The sequence below is a fragment of the Hipposideros armiger genome, unplaced genomic scaffold (genome assembly GCF_001890085.2).
Source record: "Hipposideros armiger isolate ML-2016 unplaced genomic scaffold, ASM189008v1 scaffold_513, whole genome shotgun sequence".
Classification (NCBI taxonomy): domain Eukaryota; kingdom Metazoa; phylum Chordata; class Mammalia; order Chiroptera; family Hipposideridae; genus Hipposideros; species Hipposideros armiger.
Window position 1 is genome coordinate 1,275,762 of NW_017731863.1, and position 12,005 is coordinate 1,287,766.

General features: G+C 38.3%; 1 protein-coding gene across 1 annotated transcript in view; it reads left to right on the top strand.

Moving 5' to 3' along the window:
* The window catches only part of LOC109396305 (inositol 1,4,5-trisphosphate receptor type 2-like), a gene marked incomplete at its 3' end in the record, with an annotated part of 113,420 nt that overhangs the window by 36,281 nt on the left and 65,134 nt on the right, over positions 1–12,005 (top strand). Inside the window, exon 2 of the mRNA XM_019668021.1 lies at positions 7,576–7,646. Coding sequence (XP_019523566.1) covers positions 7,576–7,646 — 71 coding nt within the window. The remainder of the gene's footprint in view (positions 1–7,575; positions 7,647–12,005) is intronic.

Sequence of the window (12,005 nt, forward strand, 5' to 3'; positions counted from 1 at the left end):
CGGCCGCTCACGCTGGCTGCTGGCCGCACACGGTAGCCCATGGCAACCCACTGCAGCAGGGGTCGCAGCCTACGCTGCCCCCGGCGACTCACAGCAGCCCAGCTCCAGGTTGAGCTGTTGTTCAGCATCTTAGCTGTAGAGGGCAGTGTCACTGGCCCCCATGTGGGATCCGAACCGGGGCCCTCTGGCGTCCCAAGCCACTTCTTAACCATCGTGCCACTCTGCTGGCCCCCAATCTGGCCATTTTTGATGGGCTCTTATTTTTTGCTCATTTAAAAAAGTATATCCTTCATGTCTGTAAACATCCATAGTAATTATATTTTTAGTTGACTATTCTAATATCTGTTTGATGTTTTTGCTGATGCATGCATAGCAGCTTGTTGCCTTATCAGGAATTTAAAAAATATTTGAACTGATAGTGCTTGAATTTAATCTGCAGTATAACAATCATAAACTCTGGGCAAAATTTAAAGAAAAGACAACTGTGAAGGTGTGAAAGAGTGACCAAAAACATGCAGAAACATGTGGAAGGGAAGGTGTCTGTACTTGGAATAAGAGAGTGTCAGTAGGCGAGTTTCCCATTTTATGTCCTTTTTTCCTGACATCACCTCCAAGTTGGTGCCAAACAGGTGGTGAGAGCTCAAGAATGACAGTCTGGGAGTAATAAACATGTGGACCAGAACTTTGTGTCGTGAGTCACTTTTTCCAGTGCCAATGATTCTCTAGCTCTTTGGAGATAACTAAGAATTGATAGTAGTGAAAGTCAACTCAACCATCACTACACAATTGATCTCAACTGGTGTAGAGACCCATTCATTATCCTGAGAAAGGCACTTTGTAAATGCTTTACTTTCATGAGAACAGTAATGACAGGTTAGGAGAAAATGCTGCACAAACTGACTTGCAATAGTCCTGGGTACAAAGAGGTCCCAGAGAAAGGGAAGAGAGGATTAAGAAAAGGAAGTTATTAGATCCGAAAAGAGAAATTTGTGATTTCTTTCCTTGGCTGTATTAGGGCTTTAAGCTTTCAAATATATATGGACAAATCCTTTCTGAAATCATGGTCAGGTATTAATGTTTCTCTTTGAAAGGCAATGTGTAACTCTTTCAGTTTCTTTTCCCACTAGTTTCATCAGGATCCATACTCTGAAGATAATTGTTTCACAAAATATGGCTTCTTGCAGTGATTTTGAAAAGGTTAATAAATGAACATAGCATGCATTTCATAGCCCACATGATACCCATTTAAAAAAAAAGATATTCATATTATTTGGTCTAGGCGATAGCACTGATAAAAAAAATTAAACATAAGGATTCACCCAGAATTTTTAGCGGTTTCCATGCAGTAACATGGAAATTTAGTGTTTTAAAATTTAGTGTTTATGCTATAATTTAAATGTGATTTAAATTGATTTTCTCTGTCATGGGAAAATAACTGGAAACATTTTAAATACCTAAGAGCAAGCACAATTTCAACTTTTGAAGGAACCCATTTTAGAGATAGTAGTAGCAACAAACTTGTACATGATTAAAAAACTTATGTATGCAATTAAACATTTTTTTAATAGTTAAGCTTAAAATACTTGTGTTAGTAAAAAATATTATTGAAAGAAGACATCTAAAAAGACAATATAATGTTAAGTTTTATTGGTTTAACGTTTAAAAACCTCACATTTCAAATGGCAAACAAAAGTGAATTTAACTCTTCTTGTTATTATAAGCAGGCAAAATATGTACATCTATGAAGATTTGTTGGGTTATTGCATCTGTTTTGGATTTACAAGTTAGAACACTTTGGCAGAAAGTTTTGCAAAGTAACTTCCCTTTTTGCTTTATTTGAATTCTTTATGGCTTTGTGCAGGGAGGTATCCATGGGACCTGTCAGGTATAAGATATGAAATTGACATTTGTAGAACCTAGTATTTCTTGTTAAGTTACTCTGAATTATGAAACAAATTACTTGGCATGCAAACAAGAGTCTACATGCCTTGAGATTGGCTCCTTATTTGGGCAACTTGAGTATTCGTAGGGGGAAAAAAAAAAGGTCCATATTACTAAATGGCAAGATCTTAAGATTTAAAATATGATACTCTAAGACTGTGGTGAGTGAATAGAACAAAATCACATAGTAGTATTTTGCTTGGAATGATGAAATAATGCATACATTAAAAAAAATCGGTATCGAACAGTTAAACTTTCAAACTACAGTGTATAATGTATTATAAATGTCAGACTCTGCTATTGAAGGATGATATTACAAGCCGACTCTAGTTACAAAACAGGATCAGAGAAATGAGTAACCACAGAAATAAAAGGAACTGGGAGATCACAACTGATCCATTTAAAAAATTAGGCACAGAGAAGTGAAGGGACTAGCATAAACACATACGGTGTGGCAGACCGACCAAGGATTAGAATTTGTTTTTTCTCTCTGCTATTTTAATACTACTTCTGAATGAAGGTGAATGAAGAAGTTGAATGCGAGAGTGGTGGGGTTCGTGGGGAGTAGGGACAGTTTAGGCAAGAAGCCAGAAGCTGTATGTAAGGGAGAGAGATTCATATGGCCACTGGAGCGAAAATCCCAGAGTTGGGGATAGTTATTTGTGATTGAGTTCTGAAAGTACTTTAAAGGCAATTCCATCACGCTCATGAACCTAGCCACAATCATAACCGCCTTTCTTGCTAGAAGTTTTTAATAATGCCCATTGTTGATTCCACACCTTATTTTTCCTCCTAAATTCACTGTATTTAAATGTGTTTCAGTGTTAGAAATGAGCTGTATCACTTAATGGTATGACGATCAGATATATGTGGTAAGCAAACATCAGGAAAATAATACACTTATCTTACAGAATAGTCAAGGTAGAAATACCACTTAGAGCTTCATAAGGAGAAAGCTATGCCTAACATATTTTACCAATTATGTGGCATTTTCTTTGCAATTGGTGGAATAATAAGGGAAGGAAGACCAAAGAATAATTTACTTTCTTTTGAAAATCTATTTAGAAATCTGATATCCATGTATTTCTATGCAATAATATATTTACACCCCACGTGTATTCCTAAATTATATGCTATTTAGTTTTGCCTATTTCCAACATAAATGGGATTAAATAACATTTATTTGTTTTGGGGACTTTTTTTTTTTAGTTCAACTTTATGTTTTTGAGATTTTTAATGTTGCGTGAAACTGCAATTTATTCACTTTTAAAATAGTTATCCACTGTATGAAATTATTCATTTTGTCATTATTTATGCTACTATTGATGACATTTGAGATTTTCATTTTTGGCTGTCACGAGCAGTGTTGCCTCAGACACTCGTGTACATGTCTCCAGATTCATGTTTGCAAGATTTCTCTAGGGGGTATATCTACATATCCAATTAAAATATGACTCATATTTGTGATTCATCCTTATGTATAAAATCTTTCAAAGTAGCTAGTGAGATCTGGTTATAGATACCTTGGAAGGTCTAGTTGTTGAATGATTTCTTTTCTTATAAAATGCACAAATAATTTACGGTTATGACCTTATGAAGAAAAGATAGATATGAAGGATTACAGGTTTTATGATCGTTGAGTTTCAGTGACAGATTGAGAATTTTAGGCTAGTGCTATAATTGCCTGTTTGGCTTTCTTTCTGATTCAGACATGAGAAAAATAAATGTAGCCCATTAAAAAATATATCAGTGTACTGGGTTGAAAAGTACTATTATGATATCGTTATTTAGAACAGGCTATCTTGGCCCTTTTCAAAATTTGACATTTTTGGTAATTGTCTAGATGGGGAATATTTCTGACCCTTTCTTCCATTTACTATTAGGCAACAATTCGATGGTTGTAGTTATTTTTTACTGTTTATAAAGTGGTCTATCAAAAGTAACATTATTGATTTATTAAAAAAAGTCATTCATTCACTCAATTATTAGTTATTTAACACCTCCCATGTTTGAGCAGAGCTGTACTTATTGGGGGCATACCTGGACTCCAGTGGATAGTCTCTAGGATCACATTTAAGGGGCATGTTGACACTCGGGGTACATGGAAAGGTGTTGAGCTCCTTGGTTAATATACACATGAGGAAGGACGGGAGAGAAATAGTCTTGCTCATCACAGAAATAGAAGATTTAGTCTGTATAGTTCCAGAAGAAAGGACTGGAACCAAAAAGGGAAATTTACTTGGGAAGCAAGTCTCATTTATCCGTTGACTCATTTATTCATACAACAAATACTTATTTAGTATCAACAAGTACTTATTTAGTACTGTAGCTAATTTTAGAAGATGCCAAGGACATAATGGTGTACAAGATGGATTCAGTTTCCGACTTCATGGAGTTAGAATTTTATTGGAAGATCCAGACAATTAAGCAAGCAGTTATAAGACAATGTGATAAGTACCGTGATGGGAAACATAGGGTGCTATTTCACCTCTATATTAAACACATTTCTAATATTAGTAGTGTAAAAAAGATGGTAACTGGGGAATACTCTGACCCTGGAGGTATTCAAGAAGAGGGTGTTGGGGGTATTGTAGAAGTTGTGCCAATCATTACCATTAAAATCCTGTTTAAGGTGTTTTTTTTTTAAATTTTATTGGGGAACAGTGTGTTTTTCCAGGTCCCATTGGCTCCAAGTCAAGTAGTTGTTTCACTCTAGTTGTGGAGGGTGCAACTCAGTGGCCAAGGTGGGGATCGAATCGGCAACCTTGGTGTTATGAGCACTGAACTGTGACCAACTGAGCTAACCAGCAGCCCCCTGTTTAAGTTTTAACTTCAATGATCCTAAATGTCCTTATAACACTCCTTTATACACTTCCTATCCTATATTCCCTTTTCTTCCGTTCTCAGTTCCAATTCTTGATGTCTATATGATGAAATGATTGTCTTTGTGATTTTCACACACATTTGAATAGAGGGAATAGGACAAATTCTTAGAATGGAAGTCACGCTTAATTATTATATTTTTATCTGGGCTATCGGGTAATCGAGGATAGGCATAAGTGTTTACACCAATGTACTGTGATCTGATTTGTAGTTTTTGTTTTTCCCATTCCTCTTGATGGCTAGCCCATGCAGGTGGGGACTCCGGGAGGCATTCTAGTAGGATCCTGTAACTCTGTGGGAATGGGGAGGCACAAAGAATGCACAGAATGTCAGTGCTACTGTTTATATAATTTCAGTGTGCTCTAAATAAGACTGTGGTTTTTTTTTTATTATTATGTTTTGAATTCTTAACATGTCTTAACTAATTAGAAAAGCTGGCCTTTCCCTCACAGCATTGAAAAAAAAAATTATGCTGTGACATTCTCAGGACTCCTTGAGCCTTTCACATTCTATGTCATAGACTGAAGATGGATATTGAAGAGGTTTGGGTTTGCTTTCTCTTGACTCTTTGTGACTTCCTGCTTCTAAGAAAACAATTTGAAAGACTCTTAAAAGGAATTTCTTGCATGCTTGGCAGGTCTTCTAAAACCACATTTTAGTACACCAGTGTAAATATANTTCTAAGAAAACAATTTGAAAGACTCTTAAAAGGAATTTCTTGCATGCTTGGCAGGTCTTCTAAAACCACATTTTTCCACACCAGTGTATATATATATATATATATATATATATATATATATATATATATATATATGTATTAAAGAACCATATTGCTTGACCAAATTAACACTTTGTTTTGCGGAAATTGGATGCTGTAGAAAAAACTGGTGATTTAGGAAGTGTCTGCTTCTGGTAGCTGATAAGCCAGGAGCTAAAGTCTCGATTTGGTTAATCCAAGTTCAAATGGACATTTGATCACAAATTGGGTTTTACTCTGTGCTGGAGTTGATATGTACTAGTGAGTCTGATGAATATGTTTTTTTAAAAAACAAAAAGTTGCAACTTGGGCATCTCCTTTCAAATGAGTTCACAAGCTTGGAACTAATTCAGATCTGCATTCTCAAAATATACTGGAAAAACATCCCAGTTATTCTCACCTCTCCGTCAATGGAGAAAATGAACGTTAGTGTCTTTGGTGGTTAGCTATTCCTCTTTGAACATTAGATCCATGTCTCTTAGCTCTCAGGGCAGAAATTCAGCTTTTCTCGCTTGGAATTGTCCTAGAAATTGGCTTCTTGTAAATATTTTAATCAGGATGAAACATGTTTTTGTAACGACAAAAGCAACTTATTCATTTCATTAATTTGTGGGCTGCTTACTATGTGCCAGACACTCTTCTAGAAGCAGACAGCATGGTAAGGAATAAGGCAGGCAAGATCCTTGATTTTGTTTATCTGTTAAACACTTGTTTAAGGGCTTACTATAGGCCAGAAATTGTCCTTGGTACTCTACAGATATTAAATCATTTGATTCTTCTAACAGTGCTGTGAGGTAGGTACTCTTATCCTTATTTTACAGGTGTAAACAAGGAGGCCCACGGTCACCTAGCTAGGAATGGCTGATGCAGGGTCTGAATGCAGGAGGAGTGCCCGCAACCACCCACTCTGTGGTCACTCTGTAAGCCTGACCTCATAAGCTTACACATTCCTTGTTAAAAAAAACAAGCACTTACACACACACACACACACACACACACACACACTCACACACTCAGAAGAAAAAAAGGAAAGGAAAATAAAAACTATGGGTAATCTGACCAAGGTTAATGTATTGGTGTCTGGGATGCATTCATTACGTATGTATGGAGGTGTACGTTGTGTGCATAAACATATATGATATCTTATTGATTTAATGCCATTTATTTTCACAGCATATTTTTATTTTATTTTTATTTTTATTTATTTTTATGATTAGTTTCAGGTGTACAGAACAATGCAATAGTTATCCTTTTCACCTCTCACAAAGTAACAACCCCCCTCCCCCCATCCACTGCCCTCCCACCCCCGATATCATGCTTATCTATTACAATTCCATTGACTTCATTCCCACACTCCATGTCCCGTGACTATATGTATATATAATTGTAGTTGACATACAATATTTTTCAACATCAGCTTCAGAAATACAGTGCGATGGTCAGGCCTCTACACTGTCTATGCAGTGGTCCCCTTAACAAGACATGAGTTCAACTGGCCCCCTAAATATTGGGGAATATAATGTTGATTATATTCCCCAGACTGTCTTTTCTATCCCTGAGGCCATACTGTAGTTACCAATTTGTATTATCTCGTCCCTTCCCCATCTCCTTCATCCCCACCACTCCCAACTGGTAACCCTCCGTTTTTCCTCTTTCACAGCATATTTTAAATGTTTTACAGGCCATTGTATTTTTTTAAATAGAATTTTAAGGAGCTCTCCAGTGTCCCATGGTTTATCTATTTCATGGTTTATCTCACCAGATCCCTCTCGCTTAACAATGTTTCTTGCTATTGAATTTCATAAACCGTTTCTTTTATTAATACCTATATAACCAAATCTTTTTACATATCCATGATTATTAAAAAGTTTTTTTAGTAAAGAATGGTATTAAAGCTCTTTGTAAGTATTGTGTTTATATACATACTATCCACATGCAGTTGATGTCTTCTGAATATGACAGTGTTAACAATGTGATCGTGCTTTTCCTTCTAGGTTAGTGGATGATAGATGTGTGGTACACCCAGAGGCTGGAGACCTTGCTAATCCTCCCAAGAAGTTCAGAGGTAAGAAATAAATATGTGCTTTTTATTATGCGACCTAAGGGGGTGGGAGCTATTTTTGTGTCTTAAAGAAAGTAATGTTAAAACTTTATTTATTGTGAAACTTGCAACTACAAATATATCCACTGAATATTCTTTCAAAAAATTTCCCGATTGTTTTTCTTCTTTTACACATTGAAGGATTTATAATGAAATTGTTAAAATTTTTGTTTTGCTGATGATAGTCTACCTTTGGAAAGGAAATCTTGGTAATTAAGTGTAGAGGCCACTTCTCAAACCAGTAAATATACAGCTTGAATAATATATACTTATATATTTTTGTGACAGTTATACTATAAATGTTAGTGTTTCATTAGCAGCTTCTTAATTTATCTTTGTGAAATCTCCAGGAGGGTGACAGTGATGTGTTAGCTTAGCTTTCAGATGTCACTTTGGATGGTGTGTAATAACTAACAATTGTCTTAGAACTCTTTTCTAAGTATAATTTTAGAGATAGCTTGATAATATCAACAGGGAAATTGGTCGTAGTAGGAGACTGGTTATTATTCAACTGTTATAAAATAAGGTTTAATGAAATATGCAAAGAATCGTACACAACAAAAACCAGTAATTAAAGCTTGCTTAAATTAATTTCACAGTTTCTGTGTACTTACAGCAATAAAAATAATTTTAAAACAGCATTCATTTTGAACACACTGTGTAAGCATTCTTTTTCACAATGGGGAACAGCAACTTTAATAAGGGCTGACAATCTGGAGAGAGAGTTAAAGGGATTCCCCAGAGCCCAGAGCCAGTTCAGGGTGTGCTGTTTACTGCCCTGGGGAAAGGAGATGTTTAAACATTTGGAAAATATTTCCAAATAGGTTTCACAGGTTTCACTCCCTGTGATAGGCACTTTCCATAATTCTCATTATAAAAATATTATATATGTTTCATTCTCCCTAAACCCTGAACCTTGCAGAGAGAGTAACAAGCACCATAAACTTCCTTTGAGTTAAGAGGTCCAAATTCCTCCCCAGATGGAAAAATTAACATAAAACTGGCTGTAGCTGATACATTGCCCATTAGAAGCACCAATAAAACTGCTCAGCAGGGGAACCCCTCTAACCCTGGACAGGTGAGGCCTTCTCGCCGTAAACTGTCCCCATTGAGGATGTTACCAAAACCCAAGTTCATGCGCCCAACACTTCGAAAGGCCAAAACTCAGAACGTCTGAGTTTGGAATAAGGAAAGGTTTATCCATAGAGAAGGCACCAACTGAGAAGATGGGAGACCTAATGGTACCTCAAATCCATCTTGCTCGCTGGACTAAGTTAAGGGTTTTAAAGGGGTTTAGGGGGAATAGGTATGTAGAAGTGCTGGTGGGGCAAGTTTTAATTGGAGGACCTTGGAACTTGGCCATTTATGGTAAAGGGGTGTTAATGTGGGATCTCCCTGGACAATGGATCCTTGGCTTCTGAAATGGTTCTAGTGTTCAAGTTCTGGTTATGTCCTGGTTGGTTGGTTCTGTGTGTGTGTGTGTGTGTGTGTGTGTGTGTGTGTGTGTGTGTGTGGTTAGGGTTGGGGTTCGGGGTGGTGAGAATTTGGTTCCAGGTACAGCTGGAGGTCAAAGTTCTCTCCTGTGCGCATGCTTCCGCTGCATGACTTGTGATTTTGGTCTGTTGTCTCTGAAAAACAACTCAGTATCTTGTTCAACAGGATAGGACCATTTTGAGCTGGTTCTGTAGTTACAAGGATGGACTCACAATAAAATTACCTGGCCAACAGACCCAGAACCACCTGCCAGAGACTATGCAATAAGTGTGTGGAACTGATTTGAAAGATAGAAGAGGGTAGAGAATGGAAGAACAGACAATATGAAAAGAGAACAGATAGGTTTTAAAAAGTTCAAACTAGCATGTTATATAAAGATGAGGAGAGCATTAGTGCTTTGGAAAAGAGATCTGAGGAACTCCCCCAGGATGCAGAATAGAGAGATACAAAAAAGGAAGATATGAGCGCATCTTGAAAAACTTGGAGGATAGACTGAGAAGGCTTTGCAGCATCTAAGATTCCAGAAGGAGCAGCTAGAGCGAATGGGAATGAGGCATTATGCGAAGGAGTATGGGTGCAAACTTTCCTAAACTGAAGAAACACGCTATGCCGGAGGTGGAAGAGGCAGAGGAGTAATGATAAACAAAACCAAACCCACAGAGACTCCTTTTGTGAACTGTAGATAAAAAGAAAAGTTTTAAAAGCAAACTGGGACAACAAATCTGTATTTGTGAGAGGAAAAAGCATGGGGTTCAGGGTTTGACTGTACCGCTTACTGGCTGTGTTATCTTAAGTAGGTCACCTAACCGCTTTGGGCCTCAGAGGATATCTGTCATTGGCTGGTGGGAGCAGGGGTGGATAATAACAAGAACAATGCCAACCACACAAGGCCTTGAAATCTTTCCAGAGAATAAACGTGCAAGTGTTTGAAGTCATTACACGAATGATAGTTAACTTATAATGGAAAGGCATAATGTATTTCCTTTAAACATGTTTGACGCTCCTCTTATATTATAACCTCATCAAAGGCAGGGTTTTGTTTTTTGTTTTTTGTGTATTCCAAGCATAGTGTTGCCCATTGTAGACATCCAAAAAAATAGCTGTTAGATGCAAGACCCAAACTTTGCCTGGGATGATGCGATAAAACTTGGTTCCCAGGGGTGTCCCACACTTCGTTGTCAGGAGCGTGGGTAGCTTTATTTCTCTGTCAGTCAGGGGAGATCAGCCTTTCAGATAAACCTTCAGGGTTTGTGGCAGCCTTTTTTCTTCTTTCCCAGCAAAGTGAATTGTTTTAAAGCACAAAGCTTATTTCAGTGTGCCTGAGGGAACCCTGGGCTAACAGCGCTGTCCTCCATATGTAATTATATGCAGATATACAGATACTTGGGGTCATGTTATTCAGCAGGCACTGCTTCAAAGTATGAATCACTCAGGGGCTCCATCCCACACCGGAAGGCTGGCTTTTACTGTCGTCTAACATTGTCCTTGCTAGTTTGCTCTCACTTTCTACCTCTAGTTTAAGATGAAACTGTTCTCTCGCTCCATTCATCATGGGGAAAGGAGGGAGGGCCCTTTTCTATCGGAGATTCAGGGTTCCCCTTTAAAGCTCTGACTCTCTCCCCTGGCTCTTGGGACTCCATCCTGATGGAGCCCCAGAGGAGAATTCCCTGAGACGGGCTTAACTCTGCCCGAGTTTTAAGGCTGCTCGGTAGCCATAGGCAGACCTTGTCCCAAACGCCTCTGTCGCTTGGCTTGTCCTTCCATAGCTCTTGCATTACACCGTTCTGGGCCTGCCTGTATGTCCCCTGTTCCCTTTGACTTTAAAAACCATTGCTTTTTCATAGATTTGCCTCCCAGCATCACCACCCTTGCATTTCCAGACGCCTCTGCCAAGTTTCCAGAGCACCCTCCCTATTGTCACTTTTTAGATAACATGAAGAAACAATAGCTTATCAGCAGTTCAGCAACACCTCAGTTCCTCCTGCCTTGGCCAGACAAACGGCATTGTCAAACAGATGGGAAAAGGTTTTTGTATTTCATACTTACTCTATGATTTATTCATGTGAATCATAAAATTTTAGAGCCTCTAAGCGATTACAAGTAACTCTAGTATAGCTCACCCAGTGTTTTGAATGAGGAGCTAAAGTTCCAAAAAAGTTAAAACGATTCTCCCCCATACACACAATTATGCAATGAAATACTCTTTTGACTGTGTCACATTGCCTCACCTATGAACAGAGGAAACTAAGTTTTAACAAATGAACAACTTCTCCAGGGTCATTTAAAACCTAGTAGACAGCTGTTTTTCAGTAGAAACCACACAATCAGAATACAATTAGTAGAAGCTCAATGGCTTTCTCTTAAAAGTGAGTATAAAATTATTTTAACAATCAAATAGTCTTTATTTATTTTTTATTTTTTTGTTTTCTTTAGATTTTTTTAAATTGGAGAATTGGGGGAGGGGAACAGCATTGGGGAGTCGGGGAAGGGGAACAGACAAGTTGCTGTCCTTTTGTTTTTCAGTCTAGTTGTGGAGGACATCGCTTCACCGGCCCATGTTGGTATTATCATTGCGCTCTTCCCGGGTGAGGCAGATCGGTCGCCGGCCTCTGGACGGCCACTCATGGCGGCTCTTGGCAGCTCACACCGGCTGCTGCCGCTCATGCTGGCTGCCAGCCACACACGGCAGCTTTTGGAAGCCTACTGCAGCTTCACTGCAGCCTACGCCGCCGCTGGCGACTCATGGCAGCCCAGCTCCAGGTTGAGCTGTTGTTCACCATCTTAGCTGTAGAGGGCAGTGTCACTGGCCCTCATGTGGGATCCGAACCG